A 17,267-nucleotide genomic window follows, 5' to 3' on the forward strand; every position below is an offset into this window, starting at 1 on the left:
CCTTGCTGCCACCAACATCTCCCAAACAACGCCAAACTTCTGATTTTTACTTTCTTAAGGCACTAAAAACAACAATTAGAGGTTGTTAAAAGCTGCAGACACCTCACTAATTACTTAGACACATGCTAACAATCCAGCAGTCCTGGTTCCAGTGATGGTGAGGGATTCATGTCACCCATTAGGGATAATAACTTCACTCCATTTGATATGCCCATTAACCGTGTAACAAATTAACTGGGACCAGCAGCGAACTGAAGTGATGGCTCCGGGGATGCCCCAGGGGGCACTCAGGTCACGAGGGGACAGTTCTCAGCCACTGCTGAGGGACCATCCCTCCCTTGGTCCATCACCACGTCCCCATCACCACGTACTCATCACCACATCCCCATCACAACATCCCCATCACCATGTCCCCATCGTCATGTCCCCATCACCACGTCCTCATCACCATGTCCCCATCACCACTGCAAAGGGCTGAAGAACAGTGACATTCTGTGTAGAGATGGTTTAGAATACAGGTCCCTTCCTACTCAAGATATTCTATGAATTTGTGATATATATAAGTATATGTAGATATGTTATTAAAAGGAAACAACCTTATTTGTATATATAGAACCTTTGCATGTACGCAGTAGGCACTAGGGACACGGAGCAAGCTGCTGGAGGAGTCACGGCTCTGTTTTGGTTTGGGTTTCTTATAAAATCAGTGGGTCAATGCTCCCCTGGGACACAGAGAACCCGGCTCTGGTCCCTGCCCAGCATGAGGGATGTGGACCCAAGGGACGGGGAAGGTGATGCCGGATCCCTCCAGCACAGTCACCCCTCACCTGGGCAGGGCTTTGTTACTTTTTGGGCGCTGATGATGTCACCCGCAGGTGCACGTCCCACGGCTGCTCTCACCACATCTGTGCACAGCTGCCAGCGCCGGCTGCCATAACCCACGTGTGCCCCGGCTCGTTCTGCTCCGCCGGGCAGCCCGGCCACCCCGACCCCTTCCTCCCATCCCCGGCCAGGAAAACCTCCTCTTCCTCCTCTGTCCTTCCCCGGTGGCCCCGGTGGCACCTCGGGGGTGCCTGGGGGCTGCGGCTGCTCCAGGCGCTCGCCGTGCAGCACGCGCGGTGAGCGCGGTGGTAAAGGTCAGGCTCCAAACGCGGCTCACAGCGAGATTTAAGGCATGTGGCTTCAACTTGATTTTATCAGCCAGTGCTGAGTGAAATAACATTTATCACAATGGCTCAGAGGAGAAGAAGAAGTTGTCACTTTTTTTTCCGTTGGTGTGTTGTATAATTAAAAAAGGGTTTGGTGAGAAGCTGCTTTGTCGGGGGGGTGTTTTGGGGGGGATTTTCGGGGTGTTTTCAGCTCGCTGGGGCTGTGCTGGCAGCAGCTCCCTTCCTCCATCCCTCCTCCCGCACCCTTCCCAGGGGGGAGGGACACTTTGTTGGGACAGAGTCGAGGGGCTGGCTGGGGGATGCAGCCGTCGCTGGGGGACCGGGATGCCACAGCAGCACAGGGTCCCCACATCCTCGTTATCCACCCCTCTCCACCCCCCATATAATTCTTTCTCCCTTCTAATTTGCACCTGGGTGATGAGAAGGTGCCCGACGGCTGGTGGCATCTCTGCAACACGGATGCTGACAGGTCCACAGGGAGCTTTGCTAATTGGCTGTTAGCGCTTGCTGGTGCAGCAGGACAAGGGCTGCGATGTTGCATCCCCGACCCGGTGTCCCCGAGGGGCTGGGGATGGATGCTGCAATGTGGCATTGCCGACCCCGGTGTCCCCGAGGGGCTGGGGATGGATGCTGCGATGTGGCATCGCCGACCCCGTGTCCTCGAGGGGCTGGGGATGGATGTTGCAATGTGGCATCGCCAACCTGGTGTCCCCCGAGGGGCTGGGGATGGATGCTGCCATGTGGCATCGCCAACCTGGTGTCCCCGAGGGGCTGGGGATGGATGCTGCCATGTGGCATCCCCAACGCGCGGTGTCCCCGAGGGGCTGGGGATGGATGCTGCCATGTGGCATCACCGACCCAGTGTCCCCGAGGGGCTGGGGATGGATGCTGTGAGGTGGCATCGCTGACCTGGTGTCCCAAGGGGGCTGGATGCTGCTGCGGGGACCAAAGTGACAGCAGCAAGAGGAGGGTTTGCAAACTCCCCTCTCTGCATCCGTGTCCGCTGACAAGCACGTGTGCCAAAATTAGGTGACCTTTCGGATGTGGCTTTGGTGCAAATACCTCTGAGATGGTTCACAACAATAGGAACAAGGATGAAGTCGAAACAGATTTGTTCCAGGAGGCTGGTGCTGTGATTCACGGGGGAAAAATGCCCTCGAAGAAAGGGGGTGGGAAGCCAACAGCCCTCCAAAAAATCATGGGCACACGTGAGCCCTGCAAATGCACCAAAATCGCCAGCTTAAATGGAGGTGTTTGCAAGGACGGTCTGTTCTCGCACGACACTTTCCCATCACCTTGCTGCTCACATGAGCCACCCACACAGAAACCAAAATGAACGAGGAGGAGAAAACAGACGCAGCATCTGCCTGGCAGCCCCCCTGCTCCTGCAGGTGACCCCCTCGCTCTGCCACCTCCTCGTGGGTCCCCCCGGGATGCTCCACAGTCCCCAATGAAGGGAGAAAGCCTCAGGTGGCTCCTGGATCCAAAGGGAACGGGTGACTGTGCAGCCAAGCTGGTTGGAGGGATCCTGCAGCCCTTCCCTTCTGCTGCGGGTCCCCGCCTTCCAATTTTTCCCTAATGAACTTCCCAAATTACTTTTTCCTGCACAAACAACACCCACAGGCCCTTTTCCTTCCCATCCCATTGGAGGGGCACGAAGGGCATGTGGATACGGACACCAGAGCTGTCTGGAGAGCCACCAGCAGTGCTCTGGCATCGGGTACAATCAGGGTGTTGGACCATCCCTGACCCTCACACATCAGGGGCTGCTTTTGGGGCTGGACAAGGGGATTTCAGCCTGGCACCTGCTTCGAGGGAGGGGTTTACAACCCCCAGGGCAAGATCTGGGGAGCCGGGACCACCCTCCCATCTCTCATGTTCCATCTGGAGAAATCCATCTGGGCGCTATCACGGGCGAGGATGATGCGCTTGGGCTAACGAGCCTCGGTGGGGACCAGAGCCAGTTCCCCAAAGGTCTGCAGTGGGGCTGTCCCCTGCAGCCTGTCCCCACGCCGGTGGCCCCGGTGGCGCTGGCAGGGCAGGGGAGCCCCGGGCTGGGCTGATAACGGCACACCCTCGCTGAGGGACACGATGTCCCCGAGCACCGCGGCTGCTCGCCCAGATCTCGTCGGGCACAGCTTGTGCTCTCCTCGGGGTTTTGCCAGGGCTTGTTTTCATTTCCTCGATAAAATTCCCTCCCTTGCAGTGCGGGGAGGCAAACAACTCCATCCACCCCTGGAGTCGGCAAATCTGTGGGACGTCTGTGTTTTTAATAAGGGTGTTTATTGCCTCATGTGAGTGCTGGATGTGGGAGCCAATAGCAGTGTTGGCATCAGCATTTGCACAGGAGCTGGGGGCAAAGTGTTGGCTGGAGAGGAGAGTCCCCCTGTTTTGGGGGCTGGTGAAGGGTCAGGAGTCGTTGCCTTCTTGCAGGGCTGGAGTGGGGGGACGCTGGGTGGGATGAGGGGCGCGTGTGCCACCCCAGCATCTGCTCCACCAGCAAAGCTCAGCCCCCGCCCTGGGGTTTATCCTCTGGCTGCTGCTGCTCCGAGAACGTCCCAGGACCGGGGTGCCCCTGGGGTGCTCCCCCCTCGCTGTCCCCCTCTCCAGCCAGTGACTCTGTGTGGAGCCGTGTCCCTGTCCCGTGCCACGCAGCCACGCTCCCCGGCGCGGGCGATGGGGCCGGAGGAAGCTGCGGTCGGCAGCTCCCGCCTGCCAGGGCGCAGGTTTGAGTTGCTCACCACAAAATAATATTGTGATTGTTCATGCAAAACATATCGTACACGAGGCTGACGGCTTTTTTTTATTTTTTTTTTCCTCTTTTCTTCTTTTCTCTTGTATTTTTCTTGCACTGTGAAGCTGGGTGCCGCCGGGTGACACCGATCGCTGCGGGACACCGCGGACATGCAGCCCTGTGCCAAGGTGGGAGCAGGGGGTGGCTGGGGGTGCATACGTGTGCGTGTGTGCAAGGGACAGTGTACGTGAGTGTGTAATGTGTGTGTGTGTGCAGAGCAAGCGCGTGGGTGTAAGGGGTGCACGTGCAGTGCATGATTCATGTAAGGTGTGTGTAAGGTGTGTGCACGCAGCATGGCAGGTGTGCACAGGGGTGTGTAAGGTGTGTGCACAGCGTTAGGGTGTGTGTCAAAGGGGTGTGCACATCGTGCAAAGTGGGAGTGCACAGTGCAAGGGGGGGTGTGTAAAAACATGGGTGCACCAGGGGTGTGTGAAGCTGTGAGTGCACAGTGCAAGGGAGGTTGTGTAAAGGTGTGTGCACAGTGCAAAGGTGGGTTGTGTAAGAGTCTGAATGCAAGAGGCACGTGTAAATGTGTGAGTGCACAGTGCAAGGGGTTTGTGCAAGGGTGTGAGTGCACGAGGGGTGTGTAAAGGTGTGTGCACAGTGCAAGGGGTTTGTGCAAGGGTGTGAGTGCACGAGGGGTGTGTAAGGGTGTGAGTGCACAGTGCAAGGGGGATGTGAGAGCATTAGTGCTCAGTGCAAGGGACAGATGTGCAAAGGTGCGAGTGCACAGTGCAAAGGGGGGGTGTGTAAGAGTCTGAATGCAAGAGGCGTGTGTAAAGGTGTGAGTGCACAGTGCAAGGGGGGTGTGTGTAAAAGTGTGGGTACACGAGGGGTGTGTAAAGGTATGTGCACAGTGCAAGAGGGGTTCGTGCCTGAGAGTATGAATGCAGGAGGAGTGTGTAAGGGCATGAGCGCATGAGGGGTGTGTAAAAGTGCGAGTGCACAGTGCAAGAGAGCTGTGAGAGCACAGAGCAAGGGTGCGTAAAGGCGCGGGTGCATGGGGGCCGTGCAAAGCCGCGTGTGCACAGCGCACGGCGGGTGCGGGAGACGATGACTCGGTGCCCGCGGGGCTGTGCGGGGCACGATCGCTCGGTGCCCGCGGGGCTGTGCGGGTCCGGCGCCCGCGCAGGGCTGGGGAACACGGACCGGCGTCCCGCCCGGTGTCCCTGGGTTGTCCCGCCCGGTGGGCGTGCCCGGGGCGGTCCGGGGCGCTGTAAACACGGGGCGGGGCGGCGGCGCAGGGCCCGGGCGGCGCAGGGCAGGACCGGGCGGCCCCGCCGCTCGCACACACCGCGCCGGGCGCCCCGCTCCGCCGCAACGGCGGGCAGCACCGTGAGCGGGGCCGGAGCGGGAGCGGAGCGGGAAGCGCGGCGGGGCGGGCCGGGCCAGGCGGGGGGCGGCGGGACGGCGCGGGGGGGGCGGCGCGGAGCGGAGCTGCCGGCTCAGCACTTTCGGCAGAACAATGGGGCCGGGCGGGGGGGCGGGAGGGGCCGGGCCGGGGCCGGCGGCGGCAGCAGCAGCGGCTCCGCTCCGCCGCCCCCCGGCTGACGCCGCCCCGCTCCCCCCGCAGGCAGCCCCCATGGCCAAGCAGCCCCCCGAGGTGAAGGCTCAGCGGCCCGGCGAGCGGCTGCCGGCGGCCGAGGGGCCGGGCCCGGCCGCGCAGCTGCGCCCCGGAGCTCCCGCCGCCCTGCCCGGCTCCGCCGCCGCGCCGGGGCCTCCGCCGCGGGGTCCCCCCGCCAGCCCCGGCCCGTTCGCCACCCGCTCGCCGCTCTTCATCTTCGTGCGGAGGTCGCCGCTGCTGTCGCGCTCCTCCAGCGGGTACTTCTCGTTCGACGCCGCCGAGCGCAGCCCCGGGCCCCTGAGCTGCGACAAAGCCACGCAGACCCCCAGCCCGCCCTGCCAGGCCCTCAGCCACTGCCTCAGCGCCATGGGTAAGGGCTCGGGGGGCTCGGGGGGGGTGCGCCCCTCGGGGGGCAGCGGCGGGGCGCCCGGCTTCATGCAGCACCCGCCCCTCGCCGTGCGTGTTTTTCTTCTCAAAGATGCACAGTACCGCTTGCTCTAGCCATGCAACACACCTGCAGCAGCACATCCTGCATCCCGCGGGCTCGTTTTGGGGATGGCCGAGCCCCCCGCTGCTGGAGCGGCTCCCCGAGCACCCGTCGTACCTGCGGGACGGTTGCGAAAGGTCCCGCCGAGACCTTGAGCCCGCGCCAGGACCAGCCATGGGACACCCGGGGCTGAGCTGGGACACCCACCTGGTTCGGGACACCCACCCGGTTTGGGGTACACAGGAGTGCAGGATTTTTGCAAGCTGGTCAAGCCCGCCAAGTGAAGTCGCTGCTGGGGAGCACCCGCTCGCCCAGCACTCTGGGCTTGTTTTATTATTACTTTATTCTTCGCTGGGATAGGCCAGTCCCTGCCAGGGGAGGAGGGGACAAAGTTGTTTAATCCAGCTTCCTAGTCAAGGCTTGCTCCCTTGCCTTTTGCCAGGCTTTGTGCGCTGCTGCGAGGTAAGTGACTTCTCGCTCTCTCTTGGTTTTTTTCTGCTGTTTCGTTCTTAACAAGCCACATGGTTTCATAGACGCTCGGGTCGCGCAAAACTCCCGCTTGTTTTGGCGAAACCCGAAATCGGTGCTTGAAAGCAGCGTGGCGGCGGGCGGGCACGGGTTTGCGTGTGGCTTGGCAGGTAAGGCTGCGCTCCAGCCGCTCGTGGCGGGGCAAACAGGCCTGCCGGAGCTGCGCGATGCTTTCCCTGCTCCTCGTTAATTCTCCCTAATTGGAAGGAGCCTTTTGGCTTGGTCCGGGCAGCAGGAGGAGGTGGGTGCGTTCCCACGGGGGTGAGGCAGGTACCGCGTCACGGCGCTGCTCCGGGATAACAAACACCAGCTCCAAGCTTTACACCATCAAAACAGCTTTTTGTTGTTGTTGTGTGTTTTTTTTTTTGCTCCCTGGTTAATGGCTGTGGTTACAGCTGCAGAGGGCTTACTGTAACATGCCCTTAGGAAAGATTTTTCTGACATTATTGCAGTAATTACAGCTTAATGCAAGTTTCACAACCTCGTGCGGCACAAACACGCGCGGCACGGCGGGGCCAGGACGCTGGAGTTCCTGGGCAGGGAGAGCCCCAGCCAACGTCTTACCAGTGAGTGGCTTCTTTAACACTTTGCTTTTGGTGCTCCTGGAAGAAACTGACGTTTTCCCCGATATTTTTCTAAGCTCCTGCTTTTTCATCACCGTAGGAAAGCTGTTAAAACGCCGTTTTTACTGGAGCCTTTGTTCTGTCGTTGTTGCTAGGAGCATCATCCTAAACAACTATAAGCAAATGGAAAATACTCAAGCTGTTTGAACGGGACCCTTGGCTACTCCCGAGCAGGCTTAAGCTGGGGCTGCAGAGCAGTTTTATGCCTAGGCTGGGACCAGCTCACCCGGAGAAAGGGCCGTGGCTTTGCCCTGGTCCCTGTGCCTTGGCCGTGTTAAGTTTTCCGCGCGGAAACGGGTCAGTCCCTCTGCAAGGAAGCAAAGGGTATAATTTTTGTCGTTGTGTTTTTAAGCTGTGATTCTTGTCTGTTGCTGTAAGGGCCAGACCGCGGGCTGGGAGATCCAGAGCTTTTCTAGGAAGCGTAAGCAAGCTTTAATCATAATAATAACAATAATAAACAGGCGTTTCCTGTAAGCGGGAGCGGTTTGTGTGCGATAGGTGCTCCCGTGGGCAGCAGGGAACCGTTTCCAAGGCTGGTTGAGCAAAGCGAGCTCACACTCTTTGAAATCTCATTAAAACTTTCCCCAAAGCTTTTGGTGATGATGCTCCGAAGGATAATGAAGCACTGGAAGTGCCCCTACCAGGCGAAAAAAGTGGAGGGGGTTAGGGGGTGCCTTCATTAGTGCGAGCGAGGTTAATTGCTGGAGGAAGAGCTGTTTGGTCCTGGTGTGGGATGTGGCAATGCTTCGGGGTGTCTCTCTTCTGGGGGTACAGCCAGCTCCCTCCAGAGCCAGGTTTTTTGGGAAGTGAGGCAAAGAGTGAGCGTGGAGATGCTGTGGGATGGGGATGGTGTGGGCTTGGTGGACCTGGGATGGTGCTTTTGGGGATGAGTTCAGCGTGCGTGAGTGTGATGTGCCGGGGAACACTCACCCTAAGTCACCGGAGATGAGAAACCACGCGCGGGTGGGACTGCGCGAGTCTCAGACTGATACCTGCAAGTCTTTGGCACTTCATGGGAGCCGATTGTTCCATTTGCTTGGGTTTTTTGTCTGCGGACCAGCTCTGTCTAAAGGCAGGGGAGCGCAGGGCTTGCACGAGTGAGTGTTTGGGATGTGCTTGTGCAGGGTTTGCACATGTGGGTGTTTGGGATGTGCTTGTGCAGGGCTTGCACACACAGGGTTTTGGGATGTGTTTGTGCAGGGCTTGCACACGCAGGTTTTGGGATGTGATTGACAAGGCTTGCATGAGTGAGTTTTTGGGGTGTGTTTGTGCATGGCTTGCACACACAGGGTTTTGGGGTGTGTTTGTGCAGGGCTTGCACACACAGGGTTTTGGGATGTGTTTGTGCAAGGCTTGCACTTGCGTGTTTTTGGGGTGTGTTTGTGCAGGGTTTGCACACGCAGGTTTTTGGGATGTGTTTGTGCAGGGTTTGCACACACAGGGTTTTGGGGTGTGTTTGTGCAGGGTTTGCACACACAGGGTTTTGGGATGTGTTTGTGCAGGGTTTGCACACGCGGGTTTTGGGGTGTGTTTGTGCAGGGTTTGCACACGCAGGTTTTTGGGATGTGTTTGTGCAGGGCTTGCACACGCAGGGTTTTGGGGTGTGTTTGTGCAAGGCTTGCACTCATGGGATTTTGGGATGTGTTTGTGCAGGGTTTGTACACGCAGGTTTTTGGGGTGTGTTTGTGCAGGGCTTGCACATGTGGGTTTTTGGGATGTGATTGTGCAGGGTTTGCACACGCAGGGTTTTGGGATGTATTTGGAGCAGGTGCATGCGAGTGCTCCATAAATGGCTTTTCCTGGTGCTGTTTGGACCTCGCTGCATTTCCTGCGCTGTACAAGAGAGAAGCAGCACAAGCCTCCCCTTGCCTGTGCTGGAGCTCCTTGGATGGAGCAGGTGAATGTAAGGGGCAAACCTCGGGTGGAGAGTAGCGGTGACGTTCCTGTCGCTCACATTTGGGAGCTGATGCTGTTTTCTCCGCACGCTGCTCATCTCAGCCATTCTCTGCAGAGAATTTTTCCAGGGAGGGTGGATCGAGGTGCAATTTGGGGTTGGTTTTCTTTTATCCCCTAAGCATGGCCGTGCTGTGCCGGCCGGAGCACCGAGATGCAGCAGGCGCCGGGGTGGCTCGCACTATGACTGGGGGCGCCCCCGAAAGCGCCTCTGACTGGTTTTGGGACCCGTTATGACTGGACCCTTTTGACGCCGCCGTTCGGCAGCGCCACAGAAAGTCCTTTCTGAAAACCTCAGCCCGATTTCGCTCTCAGCCACCAACCCCAGCGCTCGTCTCCGGGGCGATGAGCTCTTGGGTGCGGCGCAGGATGGAGATGGGGGCTCTTGGCATCTTTTTGTCCCGTTTTTCCCCCATTTTTTTTTCCCCTGGGGAAAAGGGCAGCGCGGGGCGGGCTCTGGGCTTTTGGACGCTCGCCCTGCCCGGCCAAACCCTGTTTGCATTCGCGGGCTCAGTATCGCGAGCGCTGCGCCGCGCTTCATTCACCAGCGAGGAAAATAAACACTCCAGGGCCGGCCCCGCGTACTCCTGCGCTACTACAGCGTGAAAACAAAACAGATCCGCCAGCCAAGCCGTGCGAGTTTGGCTCGCACATACATTTTCCAGTCAGGTCGGAGCCAGGCTTTTATTTTATTTATTTTTTATTTTTTATTTTTTTTTCCTGCCCCACTAATCCTTTGAATATTTTGCGATTGGAAGCTATTTCTGTTCCCTTGCGAGTCCTTCGAAGCTGTCGTGCCAGAGCGCTCTGTTTTGTTTTGCGTGGTGGTTTCTGGGTTGTATGTGGTTGGGGTTTTTTTTTCCTATTTGTTTGTCCTTGTTTAATTTTCCTTGAGGCCGAAATTCCCGCTGGGATCCCCAGCTTTGCCAGATGGGAAGAGGCTGCACAGGTACCCAGAGGGGCCGCTCCTTTCCCCCCTGGCTATTTAGGGGATTGCATGTTGGTTTATCACATGTCTAACAACTTCTTAAACCAGCCACCCAAATCGCTGTGTATAGCACAGTATCATTCACGCATTAGCTCCTTTTCTTTTCTTTATAAGCCAGTGCTGGGTTTCCCGCTGTACAAACCCACTTGTGGCTTCTCGGTGCGACAAAACCCATCATTTGCCTTTTACTCCTTGAGCGCTTCAGGACAGAAAAGTGAGGATTTGGTTAAACTATCTGGGATGAGGGTTTTTGAAGGTTAGAGAAGCTGCTGCTGTGCTTGCAAGAAAAGACATTTATTTGGGAAAAGGGGGAGGAGAAGGTTTTTCTAGGGAGAGAAATTGCAGAGTGGCATCTTGGCATCCACCCCTGTTTAAGTAGGGGACTGATGCTTGGGTGGGCCACAGATGCTCCTAGAGTGAAAAAATTCATGGATAAAAGTAGTAATGGATAAAGTAGTAATATGAAGATAATAAAGACTAAAAGCTTGTCCTGCCACGCACATCTTACGCAACAAGTCCCGTTAGTGCTGCACGCCACATGCGGGCCCTGGCACCTGCACAGCTCCTGGGAACGGCATTTAAAAGTAGTAATAATAATAAGAAAGCCTATCAAGAGTCAGCAGACAACTGCTGAGTTGAGTAGAGCGCTTATTTGTGCGTTGTTCCCGTGTTTGAAATGCTGGGTTCTGTTCCCCGCAGCCTCGCGGTGGCCGTCCCCCTCGCCCGCGGAAGATCTGCAGCCCGAGATCTGGATCGCGCAGGAGCTGCGGCGCATCGGTGACGAGTTCAATGCCTCCTATTGTCCCAGACGGGTAATTCTCCTCCGCTCGCTTTCCATTCCTTTACACACGCTGTCTCTGGAAGGGAAAAAGCTCAATCATATCTGGAAACTGGTTCTGCGTTGAGCGTTTCGTTTGCGGGGTGTGCGGGTGGTTGTTGTGGACGCCGCCCGCACCGGCGAGACGTCATTGAATGCATTAAAAACAACCTTTAAACTGCGACCCGAGGTTTTTCGGGTCCAAAGTTTGCAGTGCTTAGTGCCAATAAGCACGTTGCCGGATTGAGGCTGGACCTGACCATAATGAGGAAGAAACTTGTGAAAATGAAGAGGTTGGGGGTGGTTTTGGGTGGCGCTGGAGGCAGCATTTTTAGGGGGAAAAACCCAAGGAACGAAGGCGGTTGGTTTCCCAAATCCCGGCCGCTGAGGATCACGTGCGCCAGGTCTGGTTGCAAACAAGAAGCAGATCAGCTGGGTCTGATAACTTATTTTTCCCACAAAGAATCCGCCGAGGCTGTTTTGAAACACACGTGTATTTATAAGCCTGTAAACTCTCTCACCTTCTGAGTGTTGCAACAAAAATAGGTGCCGCTAGTGCAAAAAGGAAAAAAAACCCAACCAAAAACTAACCTAAACCAAAGCAAAGCAGAGAGATGAAGTAAGAGTTTTCAGAAGAGCGGCGTTCGAGGGCTGCATGTTCCTGCATGTGGTTTCTGGTCCATGGGCTCGTCTGTGGGCAGAGTCAGCAGAGCGGTGGGTAGCGGCTTTTTTGTTTAAAGGGCGTTTTTTCAGTGGAAAATGGGGACTAAATGGGTCCTGCTCGCATCACAACCGACCTGAGAACCCAAATGCGTGCTCGCTGTGTGACACCAGCGGAGGCCGTCATGCGTGACCCTAAAAACACCTTGTCCCTGGCTCAGTTAGTGTCTGAGTTCTTTGTCATGCCCGGGAACAAGGGGTTTTTGGAGCATTATGAATTATCACTCGCAATAATGGCCAGTGCTTTGTGGAGAAGCGTCTTGTCCTTGGGCTGCTGTGGAGCTGGAGGATGAGGGTTTCACGTTGCTGCTTTTGCCCTTTAAACGTGTGGTTAAAAATGGGGAACCGCGAGTCCTGCCAAGAGCGGCACCGGCCGGGCAGGTCGGAGCTGTCGGACGGGTCGTTCCCGGCACGTTCCCCATCCGTGCGTCACCCCCGGGACCGTGTTTTGGGCAGGACAACGGGGAATTGGGCAATTTACCATCCATGAGGCTTCTGCTGGCAGAGGGTGCATCCTTGGCCACCATCGTGTGCCCCAAGTTGCCCGCAGAGGTGGAAAATGTTTCAACTCCCTAATTATGTTTTTAATAGCTCTGTGTTAAAGAAAACCTGACTTTGGCATTTCTCTTGCCTCCTTCCCTAAGCCCCTTGTGGGTTTTTTTGTTTGTATTTTGTTAGTTTTGCCTTTTCTCGGGGTGCATTGGTGGTCATGGTGCTGCAGGGGAGCAGCTCCTGGATGGGTCGATCCCCCTGGTTTGGGGAGCTGATGATGCCCCAGGGTGCAGGGCTGCTCCACGGGGGTGCCAGTTTGAGTATGGGTGTAAACAGCGTGATTTCATTCTCCGTGACATGCACGGGCATGATTGTGCTGCCCTAAACATAACCCGGCTCGGGTCGCTTTGGGACGGTGTGGAGAGCGACCTCTGGGCTCTTTCGCCATAAAAATAGGCTTAAAAAGAACCAGCTCCTTTGGGTGTTGCCTTTCCCGCTGTGATGCGGGAGGGGGGTTTGGTTCGCTGCCGCGCTGGGTGCGGGAGCTGCCCGCTGGTTGTGCTGGAGCCGCCTGAGCTGCAATCTGTGCCCTGGACAGGCGGGACCTGCCCTGCGGGCACACGTGCTGCGCTCCCCTGGCGCCGGGGTGGTTGGAGTCTTGGGAGTTTAGTTGTATTCTTTTTAGTTTAGTTGTATTATGTTTATTTTAGTAGTATTTTTATTTTAGTATTATTTTCTCCATCCCTCCATCCCTCCATCCCTCCATCCCTCCATCCCTCCATCCCTCCATCCCTCCATCCCTCCATCCCTCCATCCCTCCATCCCTCCATCCCTCCATCCCTCCATCCCTCCATCCCTCCATCCCTCCATCCCTCCATCCCTCCATCCCTCCCTCTTCTTTTATTTTTGTTATTTTTATTCTAATTTCTCTTTTTATCCCTTCTTATTACCTTGTCATTTCTTTTTCTTTTTATTCTGTTTTTTCCTCTTTATTTTGACTTTCTTCTATTTTTTCCTTTTTATTTTGACTTTTTCTTTTATTCTATTTTTTCCTTTTTATTTATTTTCTTTTTCTTTTTATTCTGTTTTTTTCCTTCTTTCTATTTGTGTTTTTTTTCTATTTTCTTTTTTCTTTCTATTTTCTTATTTTTATTCTTTTCTTTTTTCTTTCTATTTTCTTATTTTTATTCTTTTCTTTTTTCTTTCTATTTTCTTATTTTTATTCTTTTCTTTTTTCTTTCTATTTTCTTATTTTTATTCTATTTTCTTTTCCCCCCTTTTGCTATTTTTATTCTATTTTCTTTTTTCTTTCTATTTTCTTATTTTTATTCTATTTTCTTCCCCCCCCTTTTTATTTTGCTATTTTTATCCTATTTTCTTTTCATGTTGCTGTCCTTATTCTAATGTATTTGCCCCCCGCCCTCTCCCCCTGTGGTTCCCTCAGCTCCGCTCACAGGGCTCACAGCACCTTTTCCACATTTCAGCCCCCCCTTGTTCCCCTGTTCCCCGGGCAGCGACACCCCCTTGTGTTATAAAGCCCTTTATTGAAGGAGAACATGAGAAGTTGCAGGGTTTACTCTCATTCTTCACAAACCACTTGACACCTGTGAGGTCCCCATGTGCAGGGCGTTTGTACCACGGGGGGTTTGTGCTGGAAATGCCCCCAGCTTTGGGTTTATTCGGGTTTGTTTCATCTTTTAGGGTCTCTGGGATGCGCCGGGCGGACACCCCCAGGTCGTGGTCCTGCGCCTCCTGCGCTACATCGTGCGGCTGATGTGGAGGATGCAGTGAGCGCCTGTTCCCTCCCGCGACAGCCCAGGACGGACGGACAGACGGACACGGGGCTCCCGCCGCTCCCCAGGACGCACGGATGGGGACGGATGTCCCATGGGGACCCCCCGGTGCTGGATTTGTTCCTAGAGTGGTGTTTACTGCATTTCTCTCGACTCTTTACTAGTTTTTATTAAGATTTTTTCCAAAAGAGTCTCGGAGAAAATAACAGCAATGGAGGAACTTATATATATATATATATATATATATATATATATATATATATATATATATTTGTCATCACTTCCTGGAGATCAATGAGTGTGTTGGGCCTTTTTGGGATGGCAGAGCCACCTTTTTGGGATGGCAGAGCCACCTTTTTGGGATGGCAGAGACTGGCCGAGCCCTCACCCACCAAAATGATGGTGATGACGGAAAAAAGGCAGAGGGATTGAAATCAGCACTTCTTTTACCTGTAAATACCTAACGCCACCCCAAATCCGCCTTCGTTTGCGTCATGTGAATAGCCGATTTCCTGCTGATTTATTTTATATATATATTTGGTTCGGTTTTTCCACTCTGAATATCAAGACTCAGCTGTCAGAGTCCCAGGGTCCAAGATATCACAACCAACCAAAAAACAAAACCCCAGTCCACCAGGTTGCCTTTTTTTTGTTTGTTTTTCTTAAGAAACCGTTTCTATAAAACGCTTACATATTATATAATATTATATATAATATATAATGTTGGCGACTGAGGCGATTCAGCAATAACCCCTTCTCCGAGGCAGGAAAATCCGCAGCTTTGCACCGGGAGACAGCGGCTCCTGCTCCGCGTCACGTCAGGAACTATTGGAAGTCACGGCTTTTGTACCTTCCCATGGAAGCCGGGGGGGTTTAAGGCTGGATTTTTAATTGTTTTAATCATTATTTCTATGGTGGGATGCTCTGTGTGGAGGAGAGGGCAGGAAGGAGCCTGAGGATGCTCATGCGCAGGGATGCAGCTGCAAGCGGCGCCTGAGGATGCTGCGACCTGGTACCCACCCATGGGCTCTGCTCACCCCCAAAAAACACCTTCCAGCCCCAAAACCACCCTCCGGCCCTCGCAATCTCCCATCAGTTCGTCTCGGCTGCTGCACGGCAGGCACTTTTTTGGGGGGGGTGGCAGCTCCGGCCACCCCTGTATCTATGCACAGACTCTGCCTCCCGAGCTGCCCCTTTGGGGCGGGTGCTCCCCAAACCCACTTCCAACACCAAACTGTGGCTACGGAGCCAATTTTAACTTTTATTTGAAATTTTGTATTATCTTAACATTTTTATTATGTCTTTTTGGACCTGCAGGATGAGCAGCGGTTGCAGGAGTTGCCTCGGCTGCCGGAGCCGGGGACGTTTTAGGGACAAAAAGGGTATTTTGGAGAGGCTGCGATGAGACTTTTGGAGTGTGAGCGGTTAAAATATTCGGTGAGCTCGGCCAGGGCCGGTTCCTGCCCTTTGGGTTTGGCTTCACCATCCTCTTGGTTTTGGCTTCACCGTAGCTGTTTTCTGTAGGATTTATATAGAAAAACCCCAGCAGGGAGCCGGCGGCCGCAGGTTTCCCATGGGGACCTATGTGGAGTTGCATGGCTGCGGATAAAGGTTTTAAATATATGTATATATATATATGTATATAAAATTGGCAAATGAGATATTTTTCCCCCAGTTGAGTGGAAATGGTGCTTTTGGGGTCTCGGAGCCTTATGGCATCGCCACACCGCCCAGAATGTGTCCCTTGGAGTACACCAAAGAAACGCCGAGCACTTTACCCCGTCCTCCAAAATATACAGTCATTTTAAGGGAAAACAACCAAGTATTGGCACTGTCAGCCTGGCCAAAAGGTAGGAAAATAGCCCCCCAATATACCCGTGTTTCACCTCGGTGACATTCAGGGGAAAACAAACCTCAACTATCGCTAAACAGAATGATGTTTTAAATATCGCATTAAATAAATATTCAGTATATTCTGCGTGTTTTAGTGGCGCTGGGTGGGAATGGGGAGTTTTGGTGGGGGAAGCAGATCCCGCAGGACGCGTTAACGCTTCGCTGTAAATACCTGGATATTTATTAGAGGATGGCGCCGTATTCTTTTCATCATCTGAGCCAAATATCTGTGTGCAATGTATTTCCTTGCCTTTCTCTCCTGTCGGTTTTGTACAGCTTATAAATCAGAAAAAAAAAAGGAAAAAAATTAGGTTTTTTCTAAACTTTTTTTTAGAGTCAAACTTGGTAAATACTGTAGATTCTTTTTATTTCCCTTTGTGTAATTAATGCACTCTACTGTTCCATAATGCTGTAACGTGTAGAAACGTTGTATATTTATTTTCTGCTTATTTAAGTTCCTGTAAAGATTTGTGTGTTGTTGCCCCTTCTCCCTGCCCTTCCAATGAGCGATGGATGCGCCTCCCAAAGCACTATCAGTGCTTTGAATAACGAGATTATTATTAATTATAATTCAAGTGCCTACGTCCCACGTCCCGGTAGCGATTGAGGCACCTCAGACTTCAGCATTAATGCCATTCAGTGATTTTTTGGCCACTTTCCCCGGAGCAGCATCAGGTACCCCTGACAAGTCACTAAGTCATTTCACAGGACCCAGCGTATGTAGCATTTTTACTGCAATTTCCCTGCCTTTCCTTGTGTTTTGCACTGATGAATTTTTGGACAGGGTAATTGCCACTTTACTTGTGCAATACTGCTGTAAATAATTGCAGATCTTTGTGGTTGGTTTTTTTTTTTTTTTTTTTTTTAAATGCGATCTTTTACGTACTTAATAAGTTTTATATGAATAAAAGTTTTCAACTATTTGTCCTGAGCGCTGTTTTCCTTTGGGGGATTGAGGAGGCCCTGAGGAAGGGCTGGGGAGGGGAAATATGCTGCATTAGCACCAGTTCTCCTAGTTTAGCACCGTTTCTCCCAGTTCAGCACCAGTTCTCCCAGTTCAGCACCAGTTTAGCACCAGTTCTCCCCCAGATCCAGGATGCGGCTGCACACCCTGAATTTCCTTCTGCTCCAAACTCAAGTTCCTGGGACATGAATAAGTGTGTGTTAAATAGAGCTGGTTTGTAAGCTCTTGCCCTTTGTGCTTCCAAACCCACTTGGCAGTCTATTTCATTTTATTTATTATTTTTAAATTTAATTTATTTTATTTTTATTTTTTATGTTATATGTTATTTTAATTATTTTCCCCACATTCATGCATACAGATTATTTTTTGGGGCTCAAACTCAACATCTGGGCCCTTCCCCATATAATGGGGGTGGCAGGAGAAGGTGGGACCAGCAGAAACATCCAATATTCCATGGGATGATCCTCCTTGAGCGCCTGGGC

At 53.5% G+C, this 17,267-nt stretch overlaps 1 protein-coding gene across 2 annotated transcripts; it reads left to right on the top strand.

Annotated features, from left to right (window-relative positions):
• The first annotated feature begins 5,236 nt into the window (after positions 1-5,236).
• On the top strand, positions 5,237-14,037 carry BCL2L11 (BCL2 like 11). 2 transcript variants are annotated; one of them, XM_080341666.1, is made up of 4 exons: positions 5,237-5,298; positions 5,537-5,897; positions 10,806-10,918; positions 13,837-14,037. In XM_080341666.1, exons 2-4 carry the CDS (start codon positions 5,546-5,548, stop codon positions 13,924-13,926), a joined length of 555 nt encoding a protein of 184 aa, XP_080197792.1. In that variant the 5' UTR covers positions 5,237-5,298; positions 5,537-5,545; the 3' UTR covers positions 13,927-14,037. The 2 variants fall into 2 exon arrangements, with proteins under 2 accessions (XP_080197792.1, XP_080197791.1); XM_080341665.1 differs by lacking the exon at positions 5,237-5,298 and having other exon boundaries at positions 5,423-5,897.
• Positions 14,038-17,267: the final 3,230 nt, after the last annotated feature.

The sequence above is a fragment of the Nesoenas mayeri genome (genome assembly GCF_963082525.1).
Source record: "Nesoenas mayeri genome assembly, chromosome: 3".
Lineage (NCBI taxonomy): Eukaryota > Metazoa > Chordata > Aves > Columbiformes > Columbidae > Nesoenas > Nesoenas mayeri.

Excerpts from the sequence above, each read along its gene's own strand:
- BCL2L11 (XM_080341665.1), top strand. The coding sequence starts at position 5,429 with ATGGGGCCGGGCGGGGGGGCGGGAGGGGCCGGGCCGGGGCCGGCGGCG. Across the intron at positions 5,898-10,805 it reads CCACTGCCTCAGCGCCATGG|CCTCGCGGTGGCCGTCCCCC; the intron begins GTAAGGGCTCGG and ends TGTTCCCCGCAG. Across the intron at positions 10,919-13,836 it reads CCTCCTATTGTCCCAGACGG|GGTCTCTGGGATGCGCCGGG; the intron begins GTAATTCTCCTC and ends TTCATCTTTTAG.